The sequence below is a fragment of the Nicotiana sylvestris genome, chromosome 4 (genome assembly GCF_000393655.2).
Source record: "Nicotiana sylvestris chromosome 4, ASM39365v2, whole genome shotgun sequence".
NCBI lineage: Eukaryota > Viridiplantae > Streptophyta > Magnoliopsida > Solanales > Solanaceae > Nicotiana > Nicotiana sylvestris.
Window position 1 is genome coordinate 12,113,399 of NC_091060.1, and position 27,670 is coordinate 12,141,068.

The 27,670-nt window shown below is 35.0% G+C and overlaps 3 protein-coding genes and 1 non-coding gene across 4 annotated transcripts; 1 reads left to right on the forward strand and 3 right to left on the reverse strand.

Annotated features, from left to right (window-relative positions):
- Positions 1 to 9,579: 9,579 nt before the first annotated feature.
- Positions 9,580 to 9,652, reverse strand: TRNAK-CUU (transfer RNA lysine (anticodon CUU)). The gene has a single exon. It is a non-coding gene; the product is annotated as a tRNA-Lys (tRNA).
- A 1,169-nt stretch (positions 9,653 to 10,821) lies between these two features.
- On the reverse strand, positions 10,822 to 14,544 carry LOC104223301 (actin-97). Its single transcript, XM_009774717.2, has 5 exons — positions 14,377 to 14,544; positions 12,673 to 12,745; positions 12,146 to 12,539; positions 11,205 to 11,818; positions 10,822 to 11,089 (listed from the first exon to the last, which is right to left on the reverse strand). Exons 2-5 carry the CDS (start codon positions 12,730 to 12,732, stop codon positions 11,024 to 11,026), a joined length of 1,134 nt encoding a protein of 377 aa, XP_009773019.1. The 5' UTR covers positions 12,733 to 12,745; positions 14,377 to 14,544; the 3' UTR covers positions 10,822 to 11,023.
- A 2,356-nt stretch (positions 14,545 to 16,900) lies between these two features.
- On the reverse strand, positions 16,901 to 21,645 carry LOC104223300 (uncharacterized). Its single transcript, XM_070171553.1, has 2 exons — positions 21,306 to 21,645; positions 16,901 to 17,372 (listed from the first exon to the last, which is right to left on the reverse strand). The coding sequence occupies exons 1-2, from the start codon at positions 21,432 to 21,434 to the stop codon at positions 17,313 to 17,315; spliced, it is 189 nt and encodes a 62-aa protein (XP_070027654.1). The 5' UTR covers positions 21,435 to 21,645; the 3' UTR covers positions 16,901 to 17,312.
- A 2,213-nt stretch (positions 21,646 to 23,858) lies between these two features.
- On the forward strand, positions 23,859 to 24,765 carry LOC138889255 (uncharacterized). Its single transcript, XM_070172536.1, has 3 exons — positions 23,859 to 24,209; positions 24,327 to 24,386; positions 24,580 to 24,765. Exons 1-3 carry the CDS (start codon positions 23,859 to 23,861, stop codon positions 24,763 to 24,765), a joined length of 597 nt encoding a protein of 198 aa, XP_070028637.1.
- The last annotated feature ends 2,905 nt before the right edge of the window (positions 24,766 to 27,670 follow it).

The following is a 27,670-nucleotide window of genomic DNA, read 5'->3' on the forward strand; positions in this document are numbered from 1 at the left end:
TAATTTTAACCAAATGGTTATTTTTGCAAATGTGGCCCCTTCCAATTTTCACATGAATTTTGAGGCCGGGGAGGATTATTTTGACACTTTACAAACTTGTCCATTCTTTTACGAAAATAACCTTTCGACAACTGAAAGATACTCTAAGGCTATTTCGGCAAGAACGGTTTAAGACGCGGCCGAAGCTGGCTCGGCTTATTATGACAAAATTCAAACGGTATTCACCTGACCGCCGACTCTTTGTTTTTTTTTTAATAAAAACTTGGTGTTGCAAAACACATCCCTTCAGCGTCTCGGGGACGAAGCTTTTTTAAGGCTGTGTGGGTCCATATCTTAAAATGACCCAAAGGTGGCTGTTTATGCCAAGTCAGCCTTCCGGCGTCCCTTTCGGGAACATTCGGCTATTTATGACAAAACAGCATCACCTGACTTATTTATAACTCTTTTTTTCATCGTTTTTCAAATTAGAAAAGTCAATATTGCAAACACGGCCTTTCAACGTCTCGGGGACGAAGATTTTTAGGCTGTGGGGGTCAACTGGACCAAGTCTTAAAAATGACCCAAAAGTGGCTGTTTATGCAAAGTCATCCTTCCGGCGTCCCTTTCGGGAACATTCGGCTATGTCTTGATAAAACAGCGTCACCCGACTTCTTTATGAAAGTTGACATATATATTTTTGCTATCTATTTTTTTTGCAAAAGGGGAAGTTGGACATCACCCGACTTATTTATGAGGGAAAAAAAATCTTGACCTGTTTTTCATTATTTGTTTGTTTTTGGCTTTTTTAGCAAAAGGTGGGGTTGGACCCGATGAGGGTTGCCTACGTATCTCACATCCGGTGAGAATCAAACCCGCGTAGTTCGGGCAAATAAACTATTTTTGAGAAGACCCTTTTCCATTTTCTATTTTTATTATTATTCTTTTTTTCACAACAATCAAATAGACTATTATTTTTCACTCATAACAAACAAACAAATTAACGAAAAACATAAAACATTCCTTCTTTTTTGAGAAGGTGGGGTTGGACCCGATGAGGGTTGCCTACGTATCTCACATCCGGTGAGAATCAAACCCGCGTAGTTCGGGCAAAAGAACTACTTTAAAAGGAAGAAAGGAAGCATTTTTTGATTGATTTTCTTTTTACAAGAAACACTTCTAAGATATATTTTGAATTTTCATTTGCTCTTTTTTTCTTTATTCTAAAGAAGAAGAAAAAAATATTTTTTCGGAATTTTGCTTTTAATAAAAGAAATGCTTCTCAAAATGTTTTTTTTTGGATTTTGAATTTTCTTTTCAATTTTGAAAAAGAATCAAAATATTTTCGGATTTGTTTTTTTTTTTATTTTATATTATATTATTTTTTTTGAAAACAATTAGAAAGACTTCCTAGAGAAGCCAATAATGGAGAAAATATTTTTGGATTATTTTAATTTTGTCATTTTCATAAACAAATAAATAACACATATTTTAAAAACAAGACTCTTTTTTTCATTTTTATGGCAAGACAAACAATTTTCTTTTCTATTAATGCTTTTTTTTTAATAAAACAAACTAATAAGACATATATTTTTTATTTTATATTCTCAAAATTTCGGCAGAGTTTCGACACTACTTGGACATTTGTTTTTTTTTCTTTCTAAAAATAAGTAGTTATATCTCTACACTGCCATTTCCTCATCTTTTCACGATTTTCTAATTTGTGGAAAATGATGACAACATACAAAATCTTTTGAATTTTCATGCCTTGTTTTTATATGTATTTTTATTTTTTTATATTTATTGTTATTTTCAAAATGTGGCATGGGAAACATAAGGATTTCCAAGACATCTTGGATTTCGCAAATGTTCCTCATGCGCTTTTTCCAACATATGAAGCGTGGGGGACATATGGGAATTCCAAGACTTCTTGGATTCCACAAATGTTCCCCATGTGTTTTCCCAAAAAGCAAGCGTGGGGGACATAGGGAATTCCAAGGCTTCTTGGATTCCACAAATGTTCCCCATGCTTTGATTAAAATAACATCATGCTGGAAATGACCAAATGACCCATTCGCCCTTGACTGAATACAACATGTAGCACATAGGATGCCATAAGATGGTCTATTATTTTCAGGTTGCTTGTCCTAGACGGACCCAACCCCTGTGTTGAGTCCCCTAAGTCAAATGCACATGATGCAAATAAACGTTCCTACTAGGGATCCGGCATGTGGCTTTGTTATACTAGGTTCAGAACCTGGGTGTTTGTTCTAGACCTGGCTTACCCGAGCGGACAGCTCGAGCCGAGGGGGGGCAGCGTACCGGGAATACAGAAGCTTCACCGGCTTAGCAACTTATCCGAACCTCGTTCTAAATTGGGATTTGACACTATACAGAAAAGAAGTCATACGAAGTACGCCCTTCTTCATGATTTAGAAGACTCAGAGAGAAGATGGGTTTCGGCACAATTTATATACAGTTCACATAATATCAAAGCGGTAAAAGCAACATTTAGCACATTAGGCTTAAAACATGTAAAAAATCAGATAAAGCCAAATATAACAATTTATCTAAGCTCGAATTTCTAACCCTGAACCAGTGGTTCTGGGTTATTAGTTCCCCAGCAGAGTCGCCAGAGCTGTCACACCTCCTTTTTCCGCACCCGACGGGGCGCAGGGGTTTTTTTCCAATTAAAGGACAATCGAGACGGGATTTGCTTATTTATTTCAGAGTCGCCACTTGGGAGATTTAGGGTGTCCCAAGTCACCAATTTTAATCCCGAATCGAGGAAAATAATGACTCTATATTACAGTCTGCGTACCAGAAATCCGGATAAGGAATTCTGTTAACCCGGGAGAAGGTGTTAGGCATTCCCGAGTTCCGTGGTTCTAGCACGGTCGCTCAACTGTTATATTCGGCTTGATTATCTGATTTTATACAAGTGTGAACTTATGTGCAAAATTTAACTTTTAACCGCTTTTATCATTTACTGTTTTTATCAAGAATTGCAACGTTGTGAAAATGTATCTCGAACCGCGTTACAATCAATGTACCCGTGGTCGTCGACACACTTTGACTCCGTTGAGATTTGGATTTGGGTCACATCAATGTGCACCCGAGTTTAAGGAAATTAAATTATTAAAGGCGCGCCTAAAGCGACTAGCGTATTTATTTTGGGTAGGACCGTGGAATTTTACTAAACGGTCCATCCCGAAGCCTAAACAATTTTTAAAGCAATATTTATTGAGGGCCCCGCAATTTGTATTTTTATTTGGCGAGGCTCACCTCGTTCTTTATTTCTAATGAATTTGCAACGTCATGGACATGCATCTCGAACCACGTCACAGTCAATGTACCCGTGATTAGAGAGGCATTTCGAATCCGTCGAGATTTGGATTTGGGTCACATAAATGTGCACCCGAGTTTAAGAAGGTAAAGTTTATTAAAGCGTATCCTAAAGAGACTAACGTGTTGTCATTTTAGGAAGGTTGTGAGATTTGCTAAACAACCCGTCCGGGAAACTAAATGCTTCAATGATTTACATTTAACAAGGGCCCCGCATCTGCGTGTTTTGTTTATTTTCATCGAGGCTCATCTCGTTCTTATTTTAAAAGGATATCCTATAGCAACTACGTTTCTTGTCGTGTTCGTCTCTATCAATTGAAAACGGTAGACAGTCCTAATTAATTACATGATTGCGAGTTTACTTATAACAGGATTTAAAATGCTTTTACAGAATAATAAAATGTGACTGCGATTATGGATAACTAGCCGAAAATTATGGGCCCAAACCTAGCTCATGCGAGATGGCCAGACTTAGGCCCCCTTTTTCGATATGGGCCTAACTGATTTGTTTCGATTTGGGCTCGGCCATCCACATCATTTCATTCCATTTAAGCAAATATAACAAGTTTAGAAATGTGTATGCACCTGTTTGAAGCGAGAACAACAACCAAACTGTCCCGACCACTATCGGAAACCTCTCCAATGACGGAACCTCGATGTCAAACTCAACGATATCAGACCGGAAGCCACGAGCACAACCCGACGACGACCTCAGACGGACTGCGCGACGATAGCGAAGAAACGGCGGCAACTGGGCATGCTAATGCTAATGGTGACTGGTTCGTTGCTGGGGAAGGAGGCGAGCTGGGGGGAGCTGGGCGACGGTGGACGTGGGGGAGCAGCTGTGGAGGGTTGTTTGAGCAGTTGACGGAGGGGTGTTTGGACGATGCAGTAGCGGTGGCTGCTGCTTGACGGGTGGTTGTCTGGGTGTTGCTGGGGTGCGTGGGATGGCTGGAACTGGTGGTGGTGTTTGGACGATGGTCGTTTGGTCGCGGTGGAAGGTGACTTGGTGGTGCAGCTGTTCCGGCGAGGAAGAAACAGCAGCTGCTGCGTGATAGCAGCGGACGTGGGGGTCGTTTGACTTGAAGAAGTCGGAAATGGTGGTTTCGGCGATGGTTATGGTCGTTTGAGCAGTTGACGGAGGTGGAGGGAGACGGGGTGGTGTTCGGACGGTAATCTTCTAGGTTTTGCGGGTGGTTTTACGTGAGGGTTTTGGAGTAGGGTGGTGTACGCCGGTGGTCGACGAGGGGAAGGTGATGGGGTCCGACGATGGAGGTGGTCGTTTTGTCGTTGGTTGGAACTGGTTGGTTTTATGGGGGTGGACAGTAGTCTTCTTTAGGGTTTTCGTTCTTCCTCTTTAAGAGGAAGATGAACAGTGAAAAATGTCTTCCTCCTAAAGAAGGAGATGAACAGTTCTCCCCCAAAATTTTCAAAAAAAACCCCCTTTTCCAGGTTTGTCCGTGTATTTGACATGGGTTTGTCAAGAAAAATGAGCCCCACGTGTGGTGGGGTTCAAGGCATATGTCCCCCACGCGTGGTGGGGTTCCCCACGTGTCCTGGACACGGTTTATTATGGGCTAGGTCCGAAAATTAGGCCTAAAACCGGGTAGTTTGAACCCGAATATTATTCTTTTGCCCGGACCCGAGAAATAGGAATACGTTGCTTAACTAGTCCTATGTAAGTAAAATAACTACCAAAAATAAGACTAGTATTTAAACAAAACTATATCTTTTTAAATATTTTTTCAAGATTTAAAATAGCTACGAAATATTAATGAAACTATTTTTTGTAATTTTCGTTTTAAATATTAAGATAAAATATGAGGTAATATTTTTGTATTTTTCAAAGTTAAAATGACTATAAAACCTTAATAGAACTATATTTTACTTATTTTTTGTAATTTTCGAAATTATAAAGTACAAAAATAAAGTACAATTTTTGTATTTTTCAAGTTTATGAGAGATACATAAACTAAAATTTATATATATATTTTTTGAAATTTCTTTTTGCAACGAAATAAAGTAAAAATAGTTAAAATGGCTATACTAGTCCTAAATTAGATATTTAAGCTTAAGGACGTAAAAATTCCCGGGGAGGGTCAAAAATCACGTGCTTACACATGATATAGTACAAATTGAAGAATAAGGCGGGTAATTCACATATATATTTACCCCCTATGATTGTGAAAACATGAAGATTTTCAATCTTTCAATCATTTGTAGTCTCAGTATGATTGTCATTTGTATTAGTAAACTTCAAGTTTACTACAACATGTGTTTTGACCATAATCATATAATATGAATGACATATTTATATATAAGCTCTTCAAGAGCCTTCATTCATTATCCACAATCTAATATTCATCGGACACTACTAGTGTCATATGTTTTCTAGACAAATAAATAGCTCTTCGGGAGCTTTTGATAAATTTTGTATTACTAAATATTGCTCAAACACTTCTGGTGTCATGAGAGAAAATCATAATCAAATAGACAATACAAAGCCAATTCTAAATTTATAAATGACGAAAATCAAGAATTTTAATATTCTACTACTAACTTCGTGACAAATATCTCCCTCAAGGAGAAATACCATTAACATCTGAATATTTTGTATCAATGCGGCAATCACATAGTCATTGCGTCCTTTAAGAAAAGATACACGAGTTGTTATTTCCTTCGGGGAACTCAATAACTAACCATAATATACTGATGTGGTTGTAGTATAAAGCATTCTACAAGAATACTTTTGCTTGGAATGATATTTAATAAAAAAATTCAAGATATTTTACGTACAATGGGTACGTGCGACAATGATCTTTATGCCACAAAAACAAGATTTATATCCTTTGTTATTCTACCTATTCAGGAGGTGAGTTGTGATATTTCTTCATTCACTCCAGGGAATGAAAATGTGCTTCAAAAATAACTTTGAATAACTTATTATTTTATTTAAGCACAAAAAGATACACTTTCATAATATTTTCATGCTTCAAGAGAAAAATTCAATTGTTTTACTACTTAAGAGCAAATTTAAAATATGAAATATTGAGTATATATTCTCTTAATCATATTACCTCTTCTGGAGGTGAATCGTAATATATTTGCATTAATAGCACGCTCATATTTACGAGCTTTATTAATATTGTCACATTCAATTCAGGAAATGGATTAATATTTATCAAAAGTTCTCATCCTTCAGGGAACGGAACATAATTATCTGAACGCACATTAATCACACAAATTGTGTGATGTCTTAGAAGCTCTTTTACGATAATGCTACTTTAGGAGCAAATCGAGGCATGCATGTACTATAAAGAATATTTTTCTAGCTTATCTTCAATTGTAATCACAGAAAGCCTAAATTATCACTTCTGGTGGCCATAGGCATATACCACTTCTGGTGGTTAACAAAAATTTAGTTACAATGAGATATACGAAATATAATCACTTCTGGTGGTTATATATTTCTTGCAAACTCTGCTGGAGTATAAGTGGATCTAATAATGTCATCCACGCTATAGTTTCCTATGCAATATTACTCTTCTGGAGTAAAATTAAAATCTTAATTCGAAAACGAGTAAGTGAAAAACAGAACATAAAAATATACAAATTATAGTATTTTAAAATTCATAAAATACTCCAGAATCTCGTCTAATGATTATGGTTCACTTACTAGGTTCCTAAGTACCTTTTTTATTTTATTTTAATGGCAGTAGCATACATAGCAAGTAAAAGCGCATAACTTATCATTGATGGTGTCTGCTAGACCCATCATATCAAGATGAATTTCAGCATCAAGCACCCAAGATACGTAGCTTTTGCCTGATATATCCAATACTACAAATTCACGTTTAGAAAGATTTGACATTATTTACAAAAAGAAAGTTCGTACCTTTGATACTTTCAAAGTATTTGCTCGAGATGACAAAGTCTCGTGCTGATAACGTGTTATAAAATAAAGACTTTAAAGTAAAGAAACCGAAGACAAATAGAGAGAGAGAGAGATTTATTATTCAACTTCAAATTCATGTACATAATGAACTAAAATCTCCTCTATTTATAGAAGAAAGGAAGCTGTTGTGTAAGCTGCTAATGCCATCTGTTGTGCTGCTGTGTAAGCTGCTTGTAAGTTGCTACTGCAAGCTGCTGTGTAAGCTTCTTGTAAGTTGCTTGTAAGCTGCTACTGTACCAGATATAGATAATCTTCTGTTGGGGGTAATATTTATCCATAACGGAGTACCGAAATGATAAGCTTCTTCAGGAAGTTTATTTCTAATAAATTACTAAATAGATAACCATATTTACGGCGGAGTCCCATACGGATAAGCTTCTTCAGGAAGCTTATTTACAACAGAGTACTATATAATATAATATAATATAATATAATATAATATAATATAATATATATATATATATATATATATATATATATTTATAACATTTTTTTCTTTTTATTAATCGTTTTTCTTTATATAATTTTTTGCTTCTCTCCGATCTTGAGGTGAATAGTATACTTTACGTTCACATTAGCAAGATCAGAACCATGCCTTGCTATCTTCTTAGAATCTTTAAATATGAGAATATATAATCTGAATATACTTTATGTTAGTTTGTATGAGTCCACCAAATTATACAGTACCTGGTCGTCTATGAGTTTTAGTGAGAATATTAATGAGGCAGTAAGTAAAAGAGACACGGGATTTTTACGTGGAAAAATCCCACTCAAGGGGACAAAAACCACGACCTACATGTGTAGGCTTTCAACGTCACTAACTTGTAATCACACTATTACAAGCCACTTTGTAATGACTCTATTACAAAGACTTCAACTCAACTAACTTGTGATACTCTTACCACAAGCCATTTTGTCATTCTCTAGTTACAAAGACTTTAACTTATGACTAACTCTAGTCACAACACAAACTTAGAAAGTTTGTGATTTTGGGTTTCCTAAAACACGGCTTCTAAGAAAGCAAGATAGGAGTTACAATGAAGAATAAATAACAAGATTACAACTCAACTACGGATACACATAGACTCATTGTGAAACTGATCCTTTAGTGGAGTTGTCTTCTTATTCTTGACATACTTGTGACTTCAATGCTGGATCAACACTTTAATGCTTGAGAGAATATCAGTAAATGCTCAAGTGAATATCTTGTGTCTTGCACCATGTTGTTATATTAGCAAAGACATCACCAGGATGATGTCAATCTTTGGTACAAGGATAATGTCAATCTTTGGTACACGTTTCTTCCCAATGGGAAGTGACTGCTGCACTGTTGCATGTACAATTGCAGGCGGTCACTTTCTGCAGATGCGTTCCAGCTGTATAGTTGACTTGTACTTCTGTCAAAGAACACCAAGGGATCAGGTCCGTGTCGTGTTCCTCTTTGTAGCATTTTGGAAAATATTTTCCAATTGTTTCATGTTTGGTTGGCTTAAATATTTTGAAAAATATTTTCCTTATGAACACATTTTCTTCCAATTGGAGGAAAATGTTTTCCTTATCAAGAGAAGGGAAAACATTTTTCAAAACTCCTTCTCAACCTTCCCCACCTTCACTAATCCACCCCATCCCCTCTCTCCAAAAAAGTTTTTTTTTTTAAATTTCAGTTTTTCCGTTACCACCCACCCTACTACCCCTCGACCCCCACCCCCACCCCGCACAATTTTTTTATACTTTTTTTTTTTGTAATTTCAAATTTCTATTTTTTTCGTTTTTCTGTCCCTCCCCCCGAAAAAAAAATTTAAATATATTTTTCAGTTTTAGTTTTTTTATTTATCAGTTTAAATGTTCAAAATTTTACAAGTTCCAATGTTATGAGTTCGGAGGTTTATGTGTTTGGAAGTTTACGGGTTCGAAATTTCGCGGTTTTGAAAGTTTAGATGTTCGAAAGTTTATGAAATTTGTGGGTCCAGAAGGTTGTTGGTTTGAAAATTTATGGCTTCATGTTTATTATATCTAAATTATTTAAGAATACTTTTGAGAAGTCATGTTCTTTAATTTGCGTATCAAACACCGAAAAATGAATAAGATTACTACTTGTTTTCCAAGAAAATATTTTCAGTTTTCGTTATACCAAACACACCCATAGTTTTACTTGTGGGGAACAATTCAAAAGCTAGCAATTTTAGGTTCAGAAGAGAATTATGGACCCTGCGCTTAATCGCTATTGATGAGCCTGAAACAATTCAAAAGGCCCATTTAGATTTTATTCCAAAAGGGAAAAAAAAAAACGTAGGCCAAAAAATCGCCCACCGTGGGGCTTGAACCCACGACCACAAGGTTAAGAGCCTTGCGCTCTACCAACTGAGCTAGACGGGCTGTTGACTTTTCAAGCCAGCGTTATTATTTAACACATTTGTGAACATAGAAATTGTAATTTTTGAAAATTAGTAGTATTTGGAGTTAAGTTGAAAAAAAGTATTTTGAATTTGAAATTATATTTGGACATGCATTTTATTTGAAAAATTGTTGTAGTTTTGTGAGGGGGAAAAAAACCTGAAAATTTTGATTGATTTTTGAAAAACTCATTTTCGAAAAATTTCCAAAAACTGCAAAATTTCATGGACAAACATATTTTCAAAAAAATGAAAGTAAGAAGAAATTTTTTTATGGATAAACGGGGCCTTAGTGTACTCATCATATCTTCACGCCTTGTAAGAAACTCAATTTTGTGAAATAGTACGAAAGGCCATTGTATTCCTGCGCTTAACTCAGAATTATTATTCTGAAACAGGAAGTTCCCGATCGTGCAATGCTATCATAATATTTCTGATATATTTGATAATGATCAATTCCAATTTGCTCAAGAAATCGCACCGAACAATTACATTCACAAGAATCATATAAGAACCAAGTGACTTCAAATAACTCATTCAGAAGATGAACAATTTGAGATAGTTTCCTATTTTTTGTTAAGTTTTAGTTATGGGATCTACCGCCAAGCTCTTTTGATAGAGCAGCTATAAACAATGCGATGGTGACTTAGAGCCATCACTATTAACACAGGCGTAAGTGCAAAAATAGCCATTCTCATGGATGCTAATTATAGATTAGCCGTACTTATTTTGTCTTGAGATTTTAAACTAAAAACAATAACTTCAAAACATTTTTGTCCTAAAAAATTAAACTAAAAAACTAAAATTCTATTTTGTCTTGAGATTTTAAACTAAAAACAATAACTTCAAAACATTTTTGTCCTAAAAAATTAAACTAAAAAACTAAAATTCAGGACGCACTAGCTAATTCCTATATAGGAACCCTTGATCAACAGTCAACAAGGCGAGGCAGCTTACCTAATCGGGCCAAGATTAGATGCTATATGGTGAAACCAGTATCCATAAGTACTCCTCAGTGAAAGTAAAGCTACGTATATGTTATGCTATGAAAAGGCACCATTAATTAAAATCTTGCCTAGTCAATCAATCTTCAGTCATCTCAAGTAGGCAAGGGAAGTGTGGGTGGGGGGGGACACATAAAGAGAAGAACAATAGAGAAGAATAGAAACTTGTCAAATAGAGAAATAAAAGAATACGATGACCCAACAATCAACTCCTTGCCCACTCAATATCTTCAATCCAACATGAGAACAAAAATACAGAAAATAAAGCTGGAATATAAAAATGCAACTGCATTTCTGATCCAGTAGGAAGTAAGTATTTTCCTTTCACCAACATTGTCACTCTTGGAAAATCAGAAGCACTTTCTGTGGACAATAGAAGGACCAGATTCGTCATACTCTGCCTTTGCAATCCACATCTGCATAAAAAGAAGAGAAGCGGAAAGCCTCATCAGAAATTATCAAGCTGCTAGTTAAGATAGACATCAAACAAAGCAAAATTTTTGTATTAGGAGAGAGGAGGAGGACGCAAACCTGCTGGAAGGTGCTGAGGGAAGCCAAGATAGAACCTCCAATCCAGACACTGTATTTCCTCTCTGGTGGGGCGACCACCTTAATCTTCATGCTGCTAGGAGCAAGTGCAGTAATTTCTTTGCTCATTCTATCAGCGATACCCGGGAACATGGTAGAGCCACCACTGAGCACAATGTTTCCATAAAGGTCCTTTCTAATATCCACATCACACTTCATGATAGAGTTGTATGTAGTCTCGTGGATTCCTGCAGCTTCCATTCCAATCATTGATGGTTGGAAAAGGACCTCAGGACAACGGAAACGCTCAGCACCAATGGTGATCACCTGCCCATCTGGGAGCTCATAGTTCTTCTCTACAGAAGAGCTGGTCTTTGCAGTCTCGAGTTCCTGTTCATAGTCAAGAGCTATGTAAGCGAGCTTTTCCTTCACGTCCCTGACAATTTCCCGCTCAGCTGAGGTGGTGAACATGTAACCACGCTCGGTAAGGATCTTCATCAAACTATCAGTGAGGTCACGACCTGCCAAGTCAAGACGGAGAATGGCATGTGGGAGGGCATACCCCTCATAAATTGGGACAGTGTGGCTGACACCATCACCAGAGTCCAACACAATACCTGTGGAAATGAAAATGAATTAGAAGCAATAACCAGAACTGATAATAACCATGTCAGAAATATCGAGGTTATAAGTGAGAACCAAAGAAGATCGCAACCAACAAAAAATTAGGATAGATCATCCAAGAAATACATATTATAAGCTGCATTACTTGCATCAGTCCAATTACTTCTAATGCATTAGCTATATGCTTTTTCGAAATCAGTCATCATATCCACTAAGTATCACATAAATGCAAGATCTTTTTGAGGTACAAGCATCAAGAAACTTGAAAGATCTCAGTCGTTTTAAATGAATATGCTAATAAAAAAGGAAAAAATCCTTACCGGTGGTACGACCACTGGCATACAGTGAGAGTACAGCCTGAATAGCAACATACATAGCTGGGGTATTAAAAGTCTCAAACATAATCTGGGTCATCTTTTCACGATTAGCCTTTGGGTTAAGAGGCGCTTCAGTAAGGAGGACTGGATGCTCCTCGGGCGCAACACGAAGCTCATTGTAGAAAGTATGATGCCATATCTTCTCCATATCATCCCAGTTGCTGACAATTCCATGCTCAATTGGGTATTTAAGAGTTAAAATACCTCTTTTTGATTGAGCTTCATCTCCCACGTAGGCATCTTTCTGACCCATACCCACCATCACACCAGTATGGCGGGGTCGCCCAACAATACTTGGGAATACAGCTCGTGGAGCATCATCTCCAGCAAACCCAGCCTAGATAATAAACCAATATAAGAATCTCTTTATTTTGTAAACACAATGGACCGCAGGGTAAACAAGCATCACTAAATGGAAAGAACATAATAGCACGTCAACTCTACTGTGGTACAAAAAAACTTCAACCTACCTTGACCATTCCTGTTCCATTGTCACAGACAAGTGGTTGAATATCCTCTCCGTCTGCCATCTTATGCTACTTCCTGCATTGAATAATAAAACTTCAGCAAAAGATGTACAGGTCCAAAATATTACCATCTGATTCTAATATCTTGCTTCCGCATACTAAATTTTGCTCTTTCTAAGTAACAAATAACTTTATACACATGTTGAACACAAAAAGTCCCACACAAGCTAGCATTTTTAGCAAAGTTGGAAAATTTCCATCTAAATAATCACAAATAGTTAAGTATAAGAAAAGCGTGCCTATGGGAAAAGATGTTCTTAATATTCCTTCATTAAAAGTTTACTAATATTTGAGCCTCTGTTTTTTTTTCAGTTTTTCGAGAAATTTATTCTCTTTGCAGGGAAAATAAAATAAAGTCAAACAAACTGCATAATAAATTTTTAAAGAAATTAATACATATCATTATAGCTAATGATTAACCAGTGCATCAACGAATATGCTTCACAACATCGGAGTTCTTTGGACATATATAACAGCTCAGAAAATAGAATAACGAAGTTGGTCAGAGAAAGCTACCACAAAAAATCGAGTTGACGATACAGAAAATGTGATATCGGGCTGCGATGGTAATGAGAGAGTTGGGTTAGTCCATGGTCAACTACAACAAAAAAGGAAACACTAACTGGTGGTTACATGATATAATTACCACAAATTTATTGGTTGGATTTTTACCTTTATTAGGTTCAACAGATGCAGCTTTTCTCAAATCTTTAAAACTTGTACACATTCCGTAATACACAACAAAGGTCAAATTTCATACTTCCCCCCTTCTAGTTTACGTGACCCTATTTCCTTTTTAATATATAAATAATGACCCTTTTCCAAATCTGGAAACTATTCAACTTGAACTTTCCATTTTATCCTAGATGGCAAGCTTTTAAAGCCACACAAATATTATGACAGGTTTAAGATCACAAGTTTTTCAAAAAGTCTTATTATTTTCTTACGCTTGACGTCCAGTCAAGTAGGATCAAACAAAATGAAATGAGTAATACTTTCCCAAAAATGAAACTGAATAGCTTCTCTTTCACACAAAAGCTCCAATGAGACCCCAGCAAACCATATAATTCAGATCCCCACAGCATTAGATATAACATGATCATCATGAAAGGCATCAACAATCATTATACCGCACTATGATTATCGCAACAAATCAAAACAAACACAGACGATTAGAGTGCTTCTGCTAAGCGAATACAAACTACGAAATTATCAGTTAACAAGCACAGATCTATCACATTCATAAAAGTACTGACCAGATCCAACAAATCCTAATCAAATCCTAAAAAAAAAAAAAAAAATCCTAAAAATAAAACAATTATATCTTCATGAATTTATCAAATTGGTGAATTTTAACCCGTGATAGAAGATTAATTACCATTTTTACCAAATTACTAGTAATCCTTATCAATCGATTTACCTATTGATCTGATTGTGTAGATATTTATCGTCATCACTCAGTGTATGCAACGAAATGAAACGAAAAAATTTAACAGATAAACAACAGAAGATTTAAATGAACGGATCTATGGATCGAAAACACAATTATTACACAAATCAATCAGTTACGCCTCATCATCAAAATATAACAATTCTAAAAAAAAACGAAAAAGAGAATTAAAATAGGAAATGCAAATGAATTATTACCTTGAGATTGTAGAGAGAGAAAGAGACAACAGGAATGGAATGAATTGCACAGTGGGAAGCCTCCTTCTATTCTAACCCTCTAGAAGAAAATGAGAAAGCAGGAGAGTTTATATTGAAGATTGGTGAAGAAATGTCAGCCGTTGGATTTGTGATGAACGGTAATGAGTGACAGTCAGCGTAACACGTCGTGGGTGGGGGGCTATCATTGCCTCACTGCTTGTTAGTGGTTGTCACGCACTGACAGCTCCCTATTTTATCGCTTTTTCCCTCATTTTTCATTTCTTTCTCAATTTGCTATTACAAGAAAATACACATAACTTCACGCCATAACAAAAAATGGCCCATATTTTTAAGTTTTACCCCACCTAACCTATATTGTACATATTTTGAAAATACTAACTCTTGCAAATTCAAAATATGTGTTCTTACAACCATTGCTTCTAAAAGTTATGGAGTTAAATCCGTGTTCTCACAACCATTATTTTCACTCTCTCTTCTTCTCACTTTTTTTTACATATGCTTCAAGGGGCCATCCGCTATTAGTGCTTCTCCCCCTATAGCGCCTGGTTGTAATGTAAAAAAATTAAAGAGTAGAAGTCCACCATTAAAAGACATTCAAAGTTTTGCTTTAGAAAATAGAATTTCTTGTAATTCTTAGTTGTTTGGATTGAGTGTTGTTCCAATTGATTGAAAATATCAAAAGGAGTTCAAAGTTTAAATTTGAAGTGATTTGGAGTAGATTTGAGCAAGATTTGAGTTAAATTTCAGAAAAAATGCAAGGAAGAAGACGAAGTCAGTTTTTTGTATAATTATGTATAATCTTGTATAGTAGTGTATATGAGTGTATAAACACATCGTATGCACTATTAAACACTTTTATACACCTTTATACAAACGTCTGTAGACGAACTTCTTCCACGATTTTCAGTTGCAATTCCTATTCAAAACCAGTCCAAATCTCCATTAAATGACTTCAAATTTTATATACAACCTCCTTATACTATTTCTAACAAGTCTAAATAACAACCACTCCAAATTTCTCACAAAATCAAATTCGGAATTTAAACCCACATATTTAAGCTTGTTAAAAATCTAATTTTCACCACCCAAATGGATTTGGTTTGTTGAACTAATATTTGAGTCACAATTACTAGTTCGAAAATTAACTTAAAAGCTTGAGCAATCCTTTTTAAAAATTAAATGGTAATTTTGAAAACCTATTAGAGTTGGATGTTGAATTTTAGCCTATTATTTTTGGGCTAGTTGGTTGTAAATTGAAATATGGGCTATAAAATTGAAAAATGGGGAGACGAATTGTTCTTATGTGAAATTATCCCTAATCTTTTATGTTTTTTTTTTTCTTTTTTAATATTTGACAATGATTTATATCAAACCAAACAATTTAACTTTAACGATTCATTTTCACAAAAGATAAGTATCGTAATAAAATGTGAAAATATTTTATCTTATATTTGATTGAAATTTTTAATTACGGTATAAGTAATTTCAAAATTATTTATACAACAATTATTATATTATTCTTGTGCCAAGGAATGTGAATAGTAATTATGATATTAGCTAATTCAGGATAAAATAATTAAAAAAACAATTAGTAGTTTATTATTATACCAAGGAAGGTGGATGAAATAATCAAAAGACAAAATCGTACCCTCGTAGTCCTCAATCTTTGGCACAATTAGTTATCCCTTTGTTTATTATTCCTTCCATTCACTTTTAGTTGTCAAGTATTCTAACCATAAATTTTCATTTTTACTTGTCACTTTTCACATATTAAGAGCCGAAGGTCTCCCGAAAACAACCTCTCTATCCCTCCGGGGTAGGGATAAGGTCTGCATACACTCTACTGGATTGTTGTTGTACTTTTCGCGTATCAAAAGAAAAATAATTTATTTTTTCTATTTTGCCCTTAGCATTAATTACTCATTTCAAATTATTTATCAAATCCATTAAGATTATACATAAATTAATATACTTTATTTATTATTTTTTAAAGAGTGTGCAAAGTCAATGGTGAAAAGAGTGAGTCTTATTTTTAGCTCAAATGAGATTTTTTAAGTAAATAGATAACAGTTATATTTCCATGAAAACATTGCCCAAACTCTAGAAATAGGACACTCCCAATTTCGCCATTTACTAAAATACAATTTTCGAATCTCTAAAGCTTACTTTAAAGATTAATAAAACGAACAATAGAGCACACTAGGGTTATCTCTAACAGAGTATCATAAGACATCCAACTACAAATTGAATACAAAGACTAAACCTGCCTTATTGTAAAACAAGTATAGGGAGTCTAATATGTTTTGATACTTCAAAGCATGAATACAAAGAATTTACCTCTTTACTATACGAAATATCTACACTTTACCCTCTATCTTCCTTTAGGCTCATTCATACCACTTATTGTTAACAAAGCGTCTCGTATTTGTCCTTGCTTTAACAGAGCTCCAACATGAAATGTATGGATGACAAACATATGAATGATCGCAGAGCATAATAGAGCTTATAAGTAACATATTTTGTATTGCGGAGGGGATACATTTCACCCTTTCCCCAATGAAGGAACCATTTACTCGGAATTCCACATATAGAGTACGTTCACAGACGACTCAGGCCCTTTTGATGGACCAACTCGATATATAATAGGCAACACAGAGAAAAAGTTGACAAGTTGTTACACCTACTTCACCAAAATGATCACTTCATGCGACTATGTCTATATAAATCCAAGGGGTCGTTTGGTTTAAACTACTAAGAACTAATCTGTCGAAGAAAGACAATAATCAGTAAGAGATGTCATTTGCAACATCATTTAGTTACAAGTGCTAAAATTCCAACCTACACAAAGGGGTGGCCGGTGGGTGCACTTTTTCACAAACTCCATTTAATCGAACTTAAACGAATAGAACAAAAGATTATTGTTTCTCCACCTCCTTCTGCTTGATTCCATCAATGCTTTCTAATGGAGGCAGAGTCTGCAATTCAACAATAGAACACAATGTTACAAACATAAGAAAGCAGTCTAATACAAGAGGAAGAGGAACAACTAGGAGGAAGCAAAGACAGACATTATGAGCTTGTACAATAGATGGTCAATCGATAAATACAAGATAATGAACTTCTAGAAGAGCACAAGTAACTTCAACAATAATAATAACAAACCTAGTGTAATTCCACAAGTGGGGTATGAGAAGGTTTATGTGTACACAGACCTTATCCCTACCTTGTGGAGGTAGAGAGGCTGTTTCCACTAGACCCTCGGCTCAAGGGAGAAGAACACAAGTAACTAATATAATGAACTCCTAGAAGAATACAAGTAACTAATATCAAGATCTTTCATATAATAATCTCAATCCATCTTTACACTAGAATGTTTGTTATGTGCCCATGAAAGCCTTCCATAAGACCACAACCTTCGACAGTATTAAAAGATTTCAAATAACAAGATATATTTAGGACATTATTTTTCGCCATCATCATATGAACTAAACTCTTGCCTAATATAAGGGAGGTTTTGCCAATTAACCAGGAAGTACTCCCAAGTCTTTGGTCATTGCTATAGGATGTGTGTGGAAAAATATCAAGTAGCTTCATTTATTGAGATCATTCGTTTTCTATCTAATAACTGAAAGAGGCCACCATATTCATTCTGCTTCAGATTCATGATTAGCCATCTACTAAAGTTTCAAAGAAGACATGTAGTAATATATGTTTTCTGCTTTTGTCATAGATAAAACTTACAATCCAAATAGTTAAAAGAGAAATTTAGAAAAAAACAATGCAAAGTCAACAAAGAAGGGAATATGTACATTTGAGTCTCATGTTTATAGATTTCTGCATTGATATTCCCTGTAACTTATCTTCCTCATATTCGTAGACCCCAACCCAACCCCAAAATCAGATCTTCTTCTTCCACTTAGAAGGATACTTCCAACTATTAAAAATACAAAAATAGTAATATAACGATTTATACTTATCAAAAAACGGAGAGTAATGACTTCTAAGCCCTGAATGACTAAACATAGATATAGAAGGAAGAAATGACTTGTTATTACTATTTGGTTAAATCAACTTTTTAGTTTGTTTTACGGACCATGAATTCTTTTAAACATTTAAAATAAGATGGCAGCACAGTAAGATATTTTCACTTATTTTAGCTTTTTGGGCTCAACAATTTCACATCATATTATACAAAAAACACATCCTTTCACCACGTAGTTGGGAGGAAATAGGGGATGAAATGATTAGTTGATAATGACAAAGTTTTCAATAAGTCTGTATATGAATAAATATAAAAAATTTAGTTCGTAAAAACTTAAGGTTCTGTCAAATATCTTTGCATTCTTGCAGGAAACATTTTAGCTTGTTTCAATTTAGAACTAGCAGACCACTGTTTAATGTATTAAAAGCCTTCTTATGTTTCGAAAATCTAATCACTTTATGCATATGTATTAAGAATTAAATCAAATTATCAAACTTGATTTCCATTAGGTACTTCTGGTGTTTGATGATTAATGTGTTAAAAGGATATTCAGATGGAACAACAATCAACAAATAAAGCAGATTTGAGGAGAACCCTGCTAACTGGAATTTCTAAGGTCAACACATATTTACAACATAAGACAGCCTAAGATCAATGTAACTAGAATTATCTAAATATCAAAACAAAAATGTAAGTATTCTATTAAAGATATTGTTCATATGCTAATACCTTTTTTATGAAGGTGGTGTTCGGGCCATCTTACAAAGTGAGAATCTACGTAGTTGTTTTGAAGGCACTAAACTCGAGGAACTAAGTAAGTTCTTGCAAAGAGTGAGATCAAATCACTATTTTGTTCTTAATATCGTATTGGTAAAGAAACAACGTTATTTGATACAGTCATGCCAACTGCCAACAGCATTGTCATTAAGATATGCTCTCATTCTGGTTCTACAATTTGCAACACTGGATAGAATAAGTGATGTTTCGATTTGGAAAAAGTGTCACAAAAAATCATCATACGACTTGTATTAGAGGATATTTTCCTTGTGGTTCATTACCAAGATCCAATAATTGCATATAAGGTCGGATATCTTTATAAGGTTCATATCTAAACTAGGTAATTTCTTCCTATCTGCCTAAAAGCTTTGGTTGGTAGAGTTACCCGGTAACTGTGTAGATAGGAAGTAGTAGGTACTCGGGAATAGTTGAGGTGCACGTCAGCTGATCCGGACAACACCATTATCCAAAAAAAAAAAAAGGTTCAATACCTTTGTAGTGCAGATTACATTGTCAATATCAATTTTTCATCCTTCAAGCCAATGCTAGTTGGCATTCAAATATAGAGAAAACTTTTGTTCTGGGACATCATATACCCAAAAAATTCATCAACATTTTGTTGCCTTACGAAAGAGGTCAGGGTGAGTGCATCTAGAGATGCAACATGCGTATTAGAAGTAGGGGCGGATTTAGGGGGGCGAACACCCTTCGCCGAAAAATTACACTGTATATATAAGGTAAAATTTGTTTTTTACCTCTATATATTAAGTTTTGAACACCCTTAACACAATCCAAAAGTATAGTTTAGTGGTCAAAGGGGTTCAAAATCTACATAAGGTCATGGGTTCAATTCCCACTAGCTACAAAAAAATTTTTTTGAACCCCCTTCGTGAAGATCCTGGCTCCGCCACTGATTAGTAGTTAACATTTCCCAACTGGCACCATTCATTAGATCGCCACAAATTCAAAGGGGCATTATATCAACCAGGTAAAAGACATAGGAGAAAGGCCACAGACTTTCCTTGCTTGCTAGGGAAAATAACCAATTAATACACCTAAATTTCATATGAATGTAGATATCTTTATAATGCAAACTGCAGAGTCAATCTCATTTTTGCATCCTCCAATTACAGTCTAATCATAGTCTAGCATAGAAAAACTTGCTTACTCATACATATAAACCCATAAAATTGTCAATTTCATAGCTACACATAGTTCAGAGAAGGCAAAAAATTGTCTTAAAACCGGCATCATTTATTTGATTGCCGCAATTTCAAAGCGGCATTCTATCAAACAGGTAAATGAAATAGGAGAAAGGCCACACTATGCACGATGTCTGTGCTCCTCCTCCTCACATGACCAAACTACCTAAGCCGCGCTTCCCGCATCATGTCCTCAATAGAGGCCACATCCACTTTATCGCGAATAACCTCATTTCTGATCCTATCTAACATGGTGTGCCCGCACATCCATCTCAACATCCTCATCTCTGCTTTTATATGGCTTTTTGATACTGTCCCTTCTTGCCTATATTTTCATTAATATGGTACTTATACTATTCCGAGCCGAGCGTCTATTGGAAACAACCTCTCTATCCTCACAAGGTAGGGGTAAGGTCTGCGTACACACTACCCTTCCCAGACCCTATGGTGGTGGTGGTGTTGCATGCACCTATGCTACGTAAACATATAAGATAAAACAACTAAATCTCCTAATACTAATGTTATTTGAAGCATGGCACAACAAGTAAACAAACTAGCTACAGCATAAGCACCAAAATTTTCACTTACTACGCTCTCAGTTCCAAACTAGTTAAGTCAGTTATATACAGAGGTGGATAGTACTTATATACTATGGGTTTAACTGAACTCACTATTTTCAACACAAATGTAGATATGTAGTAAAAAATCAATAAAATTTCAACAAATATATAATTCTGAACCCATAATTACAAGTAATTCAATGTTAAGCACCTTAAAGGTTTGAATTCATCAAGTTTAAATTCTCGATCCGCCTCTAGGAATAATAAATACATAATATTCATTCCGCTTCATTTAGGTCCATGTGATTTCACTCAAATATAACTTTTTTGTTGTGTGACAAATTAGAGGTTTCTAAATGTAAGGAGAAAATGGGAAGGGGGAGTTACCAGATCAGGTTTGAAAAAGTTGTGAACAACGGAGGCACCAGCAAGGAGGGAAACAACGACAACAGCAGTAGACCAAGCCATTGATGGAGTTCCTGTTGGCTGCTTTCCTCCTCCGAATCTTCTGTTCATTTTCCCCCTCCTTTATTATCAAGTTTTCCAGTTAAATACGATGAAGATGAAGGTAGGAGAAAATCAAATATGGAGAGAGGCATATACGGAGTGGAACAAAGAAGACGAAGAATTAAGCGGACGTTTTAACCACAACCAATTGACTGATACTCTCACCCAGCCATGGACGGAGTTGTGTTCTCACTCTGGGGTGTGGAAGTGAAGTCCTGAGCCCAACACAACTCTATAAGCCCATTTAGCCCATTATATTAGGGGAATTGACACCCTATAACAATGAGAAAACTTCATTTGTAGCCATTAGGGCCAAACTTATATCACCTAATAGCCACAAAATAACCCCTTACAAGTTATAGCCTAAAAACAATGACAAAGGCTAGCAACTGAAAAAGCTGAAACTATACGTTCAACACAAACGAAAAGGAAAACAGTCCTAATCGATTTTGTATCCTAAATTCATGCGTTCAGTATGGGATCTTCAACCTCCAAACACTATAAAAGTTTCCCAATTATTCACATTGTGAAAAAAATTCTAGGATTTATGAAGATTAAGCCCAGAGAAGAGCTCTCAAAAAATTCACGCTGAAATTCAAAGTTTTTGCACAATTGCTGCCTACAATCAGCTTAATAGAGTTGAGATTTCGTTCTTAAATTGTAAAATAGATACAAAATCGACAAACTCAACTAATGTCTATGGAGATTGTGAATGTTGGAACTGCTGTTCCAATTTTGATTTCGATTTTACTTCAACATAGTGGTGAATGGGTAAGTGAGAGTAAATTTATTAATTTCCTTGTTAATGGCGTGTTGATCAATTCGGACTGTAGCTATGATTATTTTGTTGATGAGATATACAAGCAATTGGGTAGAGATTCGATTACAAGTGCAATGGAGATAAAATATACAGTGAAGGATGGCTATATAGCAATTCCAATATACAATGATATGAGTGTGCGCTTGTATATGGAGATGAAAAAGAAAAACTTGGATATCACTGAATATCCATTATGCATAACATTGAAAACTGTGTATTCAAGTGCTGAATGCTCATATTCAAGTTCATACTTGGGTGGCAACTTACTCGCAACAACTTCAGCTGGTTTACCATGTCAGAACGTAGAAGAAGTACACGGAACTAATATTGTTGAGATGATGGATAATCATATAAAAGAAGACAAAATTGAGATATTGAAGGGAAATTGTATAATAGACAATCCACAACATGAAGAAATTGCAGAAGGTCAGTTGTATTGGGACAAAGATACACTCATTAGTGTAATAAAGCACTACACAATACGAGAAAAATGTCAATTTATAGTGCATAGATCATCTACAACAAGGTATGATTTCTACTTATGAGATTGCACTTCTCTGTAATTTTATGTATACAGATCTGTATAAAAAAATGTATAATTATTGTATAGTGAGATTGCATATGTATATTGCTTGTTTATTTGAGACACAAGTGTAAAAATCTGAAGAAATGCATTATCATAACAATATATTATATAGGTATTGTCTTACATGCGTGGATGAAAGTTGCAAATGGAGCCTTAGATCTTCAAGTCTACACAAATCAAATGTCTTCAAGGTTAGACGGTTCAATGATGTTCACACTTGCCCAGAGATGAGTAGACTATTTTCACAACGTCATGCTACTTCGTCAGCCATTGCAAAAATGATTTGCAACAAATATGCCAATCCAAAAATAATATACACTCCGGCAGACATCATGAGCGACATGAAACAATAGTATGGGATTAATATGAGTTACGTAAAAGCTTATAGAACAAAAGAAAATGCACTTGAACTACTAAGAGGGATACCATGCGAATCTTATAGAAAACTGTCGGGTCACTTGTATATGATAAATGTGACAAATCCTGGTTCTGTTACAATGCTACATAAATCAGAGGACGGGAACTTCATGTATGTTTTTGTCCCACTAAATGCATCAATCATAGGATGGAAATACTGTTACCCTATTGTAGTGGTTGATGGGACATTCCTCAAATCATCACACAGATGAACAATGTTAACAGCTAGCGCACAAGATGCGACAGGTGAATATGTTGTAGACTCGTATAATAATTATATATGGTATAGATAGTTCTTATCTGTGTATAACAAAAATAATATATGGATGCTTTCTTATTTGCTTAACCAGGTAAAATTTTTCCACTAGCATACGCTGTTGTAGATTCTGAAAATGATGCTTCCTGGGAATGATTTTTTGAAATGTTTAGACAGGCTTTTGGGGAAAGGGAAAGGATGTGCATCGTATCGGATCGTCATGCAAGCATATTGAGGGGTGCTTCGATTGTGTATCCAGAGGTATCTCACTATATATGCATATTTCATCTTTAGAATAGTATAAAGAAGCAGTTCAAGAAGAACCATGACCGGTTGAGGGAAGTATTTTTTGCAATGGCCAGAGCATACAAAATTGAAGATTTTAATCGCCTCATGCAAGATATGGATAGCATTGATAAGAGGGTAAGGGGTTACCTATTCCAAGTTGGTTATGAAAAATGGTCCATAGTGCGTTCCACTGCTAATAGATCCATGATGATGACTTCAAATATTGCCGAGTCATTCAATGCAAGAAATAGAGAGGCAAAAGAGCTACCAATCATGAGTTTACTAGATTACATGATGAATTTGGTTATGGAATGGAATAATACAAATAGAATGACTGCAATGAGTACATTTACTGGCCTAGAAAAAAAATATAATGAAGTACTGAAGGAAAATAGCTATTTGTCGCAGAAGATGATGGTAAATTATTTTATCATGTCTTACTTCATACGCCTGATTAATATACTTTGACAAAAATGCATTAATACTTGTCATATCCCTGTTTTTGCTTTACTAATGATATCTATTTAAATTTAGGTGAAGCCTTCAACCGATTATGTATATGTAGTAGTGGATGCTGAACAAAGGCAGAACATAGTCTGCATGCAAAAAAAGAGAATGCTCGTGCAAACGATTTCAAGTGGATGGGATTCCTTGTCCATATGCTATGGCAGTATTGGACTACACACACGTGGAAGCACCCGAATATTGTTCTGCCTATTACACCAAGGAATAATTCAAGAAGACATATGAAATGCCAGTTAATCCACTTCCAGATGAAACTACATAGGACCTTCCAACAGAGGTGTTAGATAATGTGGTCCTACCACCGATAGTGAAGGGCAAACCAAGAAGACCGACGAAGTCGCAACGCAAGGGACTTTATGAATATCTATATACTGAAACTGTTACATGTGGACTGTGTGGAAAACAAGGACATAACAGAAGAACATGCAGGAATGCTCAAGACAACTAGTAGATGCTGCTACAGTGATTTAGTATTTTGTAACATTTTTTCTTCTGAATATTACAATTAGAATATTGGAAAAATAATGAGATTTGCAATCAGATTCTCTCTGATATATGAATTAAGATGCTACTTTTTGTCATAATGAAAGTATTGGTAGAAGTTTTATTCCAAATACTATTATGGATGTCACTATACAAAAATAATATATAAAATAGATGATAATATACAAAAAAGACTGTTACTATACAAAAAATATACAAAATAGACTATCACTATACATTTTATATGTAATATTTTGTTCATATACAAAAAAATACAAAATAAACTATAGCTATACAAAAAATATACAAAATAGAAATTGTATATTTATACAATTTACATACAATAGACTGTGACTATACAAAAAATATACAGATAGATATCACTATACAAAATAAACTATCGCTATACAAAAAATATACAAAACAGATATCACTATACAAAAACATATACAAAGGACTGTTACTATACAAAAATTAAACAAAATAAACTATCACTATACAATTTATATACAGTTAGCTGCCCCCACAACTTTGTTCACAAAACTTCCTGTAGCAACTTAGCAACACCAGCTAAATTTGCAAAATCTGTCGAAAATGCAAAACCTATCGAAAGAGATTAAACTGTATAAATTACAAAACTAAAACTGTAGAAAAGTCAAAACTACATAAAATCTGAAATTTTCATAATTTCACTATTAATTGAAAACTACACAATAAGTGGCAATTAAAAGTAATATTCAACATTAGCATTTCAAATATATTGTTCAAAAATATCCCAAACAAAAAGCATAAAACGTGATATAAGTATGCAACTGTATCCAATCATAGACAATATCAGAACCAAACTACTTCCATCTTAAAACTACATGTGAATTTTCTGTTAAACTATCCTAAACTACTTCATCTTGCCGTTCAACTTGCCCTTTTTCTTGATATCTTTCAAAGTCTCATCATCACCAACATCATGCAACTTGCTCTTTTTCTTGATATCCTTTAAAGTCTTGTCATCACAAACGGCATGCGTCTTTCCCTTTTTCTTGTTATCCTTCAAAGACTTGTCATCAACAACGGAATAGGACTTGCTCTTTTTCTTGTTATCCTTTTTTGTCTGATCCTTCAATCTACCAGTAGACTCATCATCACTAACTGCATGTCCTCTTTGTTTCTTCACTCCATAATCCCATAGCAATATGCCATATCGGTTCCGTATCCCATCAATATCAATAGCTTTAGGAATACTGCTGCCTTGAATGATGTACTCAGCAAATGCAGCAACATAAACACCACAATCACTACATATAAGGTGGCACATAAACATTGAATAAGTTAGGATAATATCCAAATAGGAATTCATGTACAAAAAATGAATAAGAATCGGAAATATTCAATAATAATTTACGTGTTATCTTGCGTTGGAAACCCATCAAAGACATGAATCTCAAAAAGGATTATTGGCGAGGATTCCCATAGGATTCTCCTTTGTGTCCCAAAAACCAATACGATGAAAGAAATATGGGAGCAACACTGAGTATGGCTCAACTGATCTCCGAACTGCACTATTCTGCTGTGCGCCACTCATGGAATCATATACATAAATGCGCAGATCCTTAAATGACAATCTCGCCAATATCCAGTGCCACTTATCATACAGATATATAGGAAAAAGGACTTCATCAACAGTAGACCAAGGAATATTACATCTTAAAAAATACCCAAGTATATACTCAGCAATTGGATCTGTTTCAGTAATTAAATTCATGTCTCTGTTTTTCTCCAAAAACTCCTTGTACAAATTCGAAATCAAGCAGTTAAACCAACAGTCAGTAGTTGTGAATCTTACTGGAACATCAACACCGTACTTCCCTTTCTTTATCAAACAGTAAAAAATTACATCAATATGCTGAAATATAACGAATATACACACATAGTAAGAAAATTACAGTATGAGAAAACTAAAAATGTATATCACTAGTTTATATTTTACAGTTAAAGCGTTGACTTACTGAATCACACAAGGGTAGGCCGGGATATGCAAATGTGAAGAACCATTTTTTTTCTCCAATATCACCAACTCCAAATTCAAAGATTTTATTTAGCTTATTGCTAGCCTCTGTATAAACACCGTCCTTGATGAATCATGATAAAAAGATATGGTTCATAACACGAAACACGAAAATAAACAAGAAAAATAAAGAAAAAACTAAATTATAAAACTTACGGTGCATTAGTCCTTAAGCCTCTATTGATGAAAGTGTTCCACTTACACAATACTCTGAAATCAACAGGAATGTCAATATTTCCCTGAAATGGATACTTTATAGTCAAAATGGGCTTCTTTGACTTAGTTGGCTTATTTTGAACAACTTGGATGGTGCCACCAGTGTCAAATGTGTTCATGAATGGTGACTTCATGACCCCTACTGGTTTCCTTTCTCTAGGGTTCATTTCAGGTGTGTCATGAACAACAACTATACGATCTTCCTGCATAGTAGCAATATTTTTCTCTACTCCTAAACAATCACCATGTACAGTATTTTGATTGAAATACTTTTGGGTGATTGCAGTTATTTGAGCCTCAGCATCACTACTCCAGCTATTGTCCTCACCAACTTCCTCACAACTATTTTTACCAAGTTGTACAGAATCATCCACCAAACTCCCCATATTAGCAGTATTTTTGTCATAAAATTTCTGGGTGATTGCAGTGATTTCAGGCTCGTCATCCTCAATCCAGGCTTCGTCATCACCAACTCCTTCACTACTTTTACCATCTTCTATAGAATCCTTCACCATACCCTCCATAACATCACCAGTTTGCTATAGACTTACCTCATTGCCAACATTTTTCTTTATAACTTCTTCAATACCAA

Excerpts from the sequence above, each read along its gene's own strand:
- LOC104223301 (XM_009774717.2), bottom strand. The coding sequence starts at position 12,732 with ATGGCAGACGGAGAGGATATTCAACCACTTGTCTGTGACAATGGAACA. Across the intron at positions 11,819-12,145 it reads TGCCAGTGGTCGTACCACCG|GTATTGTGTTGGACTCTGGT; the intron begins GTAAGGATTTTT and ends TCATTTCCACAG. Across the intron at positions 11,090-11,204 it reads CCCTCAGCACCTTCCAGCAG|ATGTGGATTGCAAAGGCAGA; the intron begins GTTTGCGTCCTC and ends CTTTTTATGCAG.
- LOC104223300 (XM_070171553.1), bottom strand. The coding sequence starts at position 21,434 with ATGAACAGAAGATTCGGAGGAGGAAAGCAGCCAACAGGAACTCCATCA. Across the intron at positions 17,373-21,305 it reads ACTTTTTCAAACCTGATCTG|ACTCTGCCTCCATTAGAAAG; the intron begins GTAACTCCCCCT and ends GTTGAATTGCAG.
- LOC138889255 (XM_070172536.1), top strand. The coding sequence starts at position 23,859 with ATGGCCAGAGCATACAAAATTGAAGATTTTAATCGCCTCATGCAAGAT. Across the intron at positions 24,210-24,326 it reads ATTTGTCGCAGAAGATGATG|GTGAAGCCTTCAACCGATTA; the intron begins GTAAATTATTTT and ends ATTTAAATTTAG. Across the intron at positions 24,387-24,579 it reads CTGAACAAAGGCAGAACATA|GACCTTCCAACAGAGGTGTT; the intron begins GTCTGCATGCAA and ends GAAACTACATAG.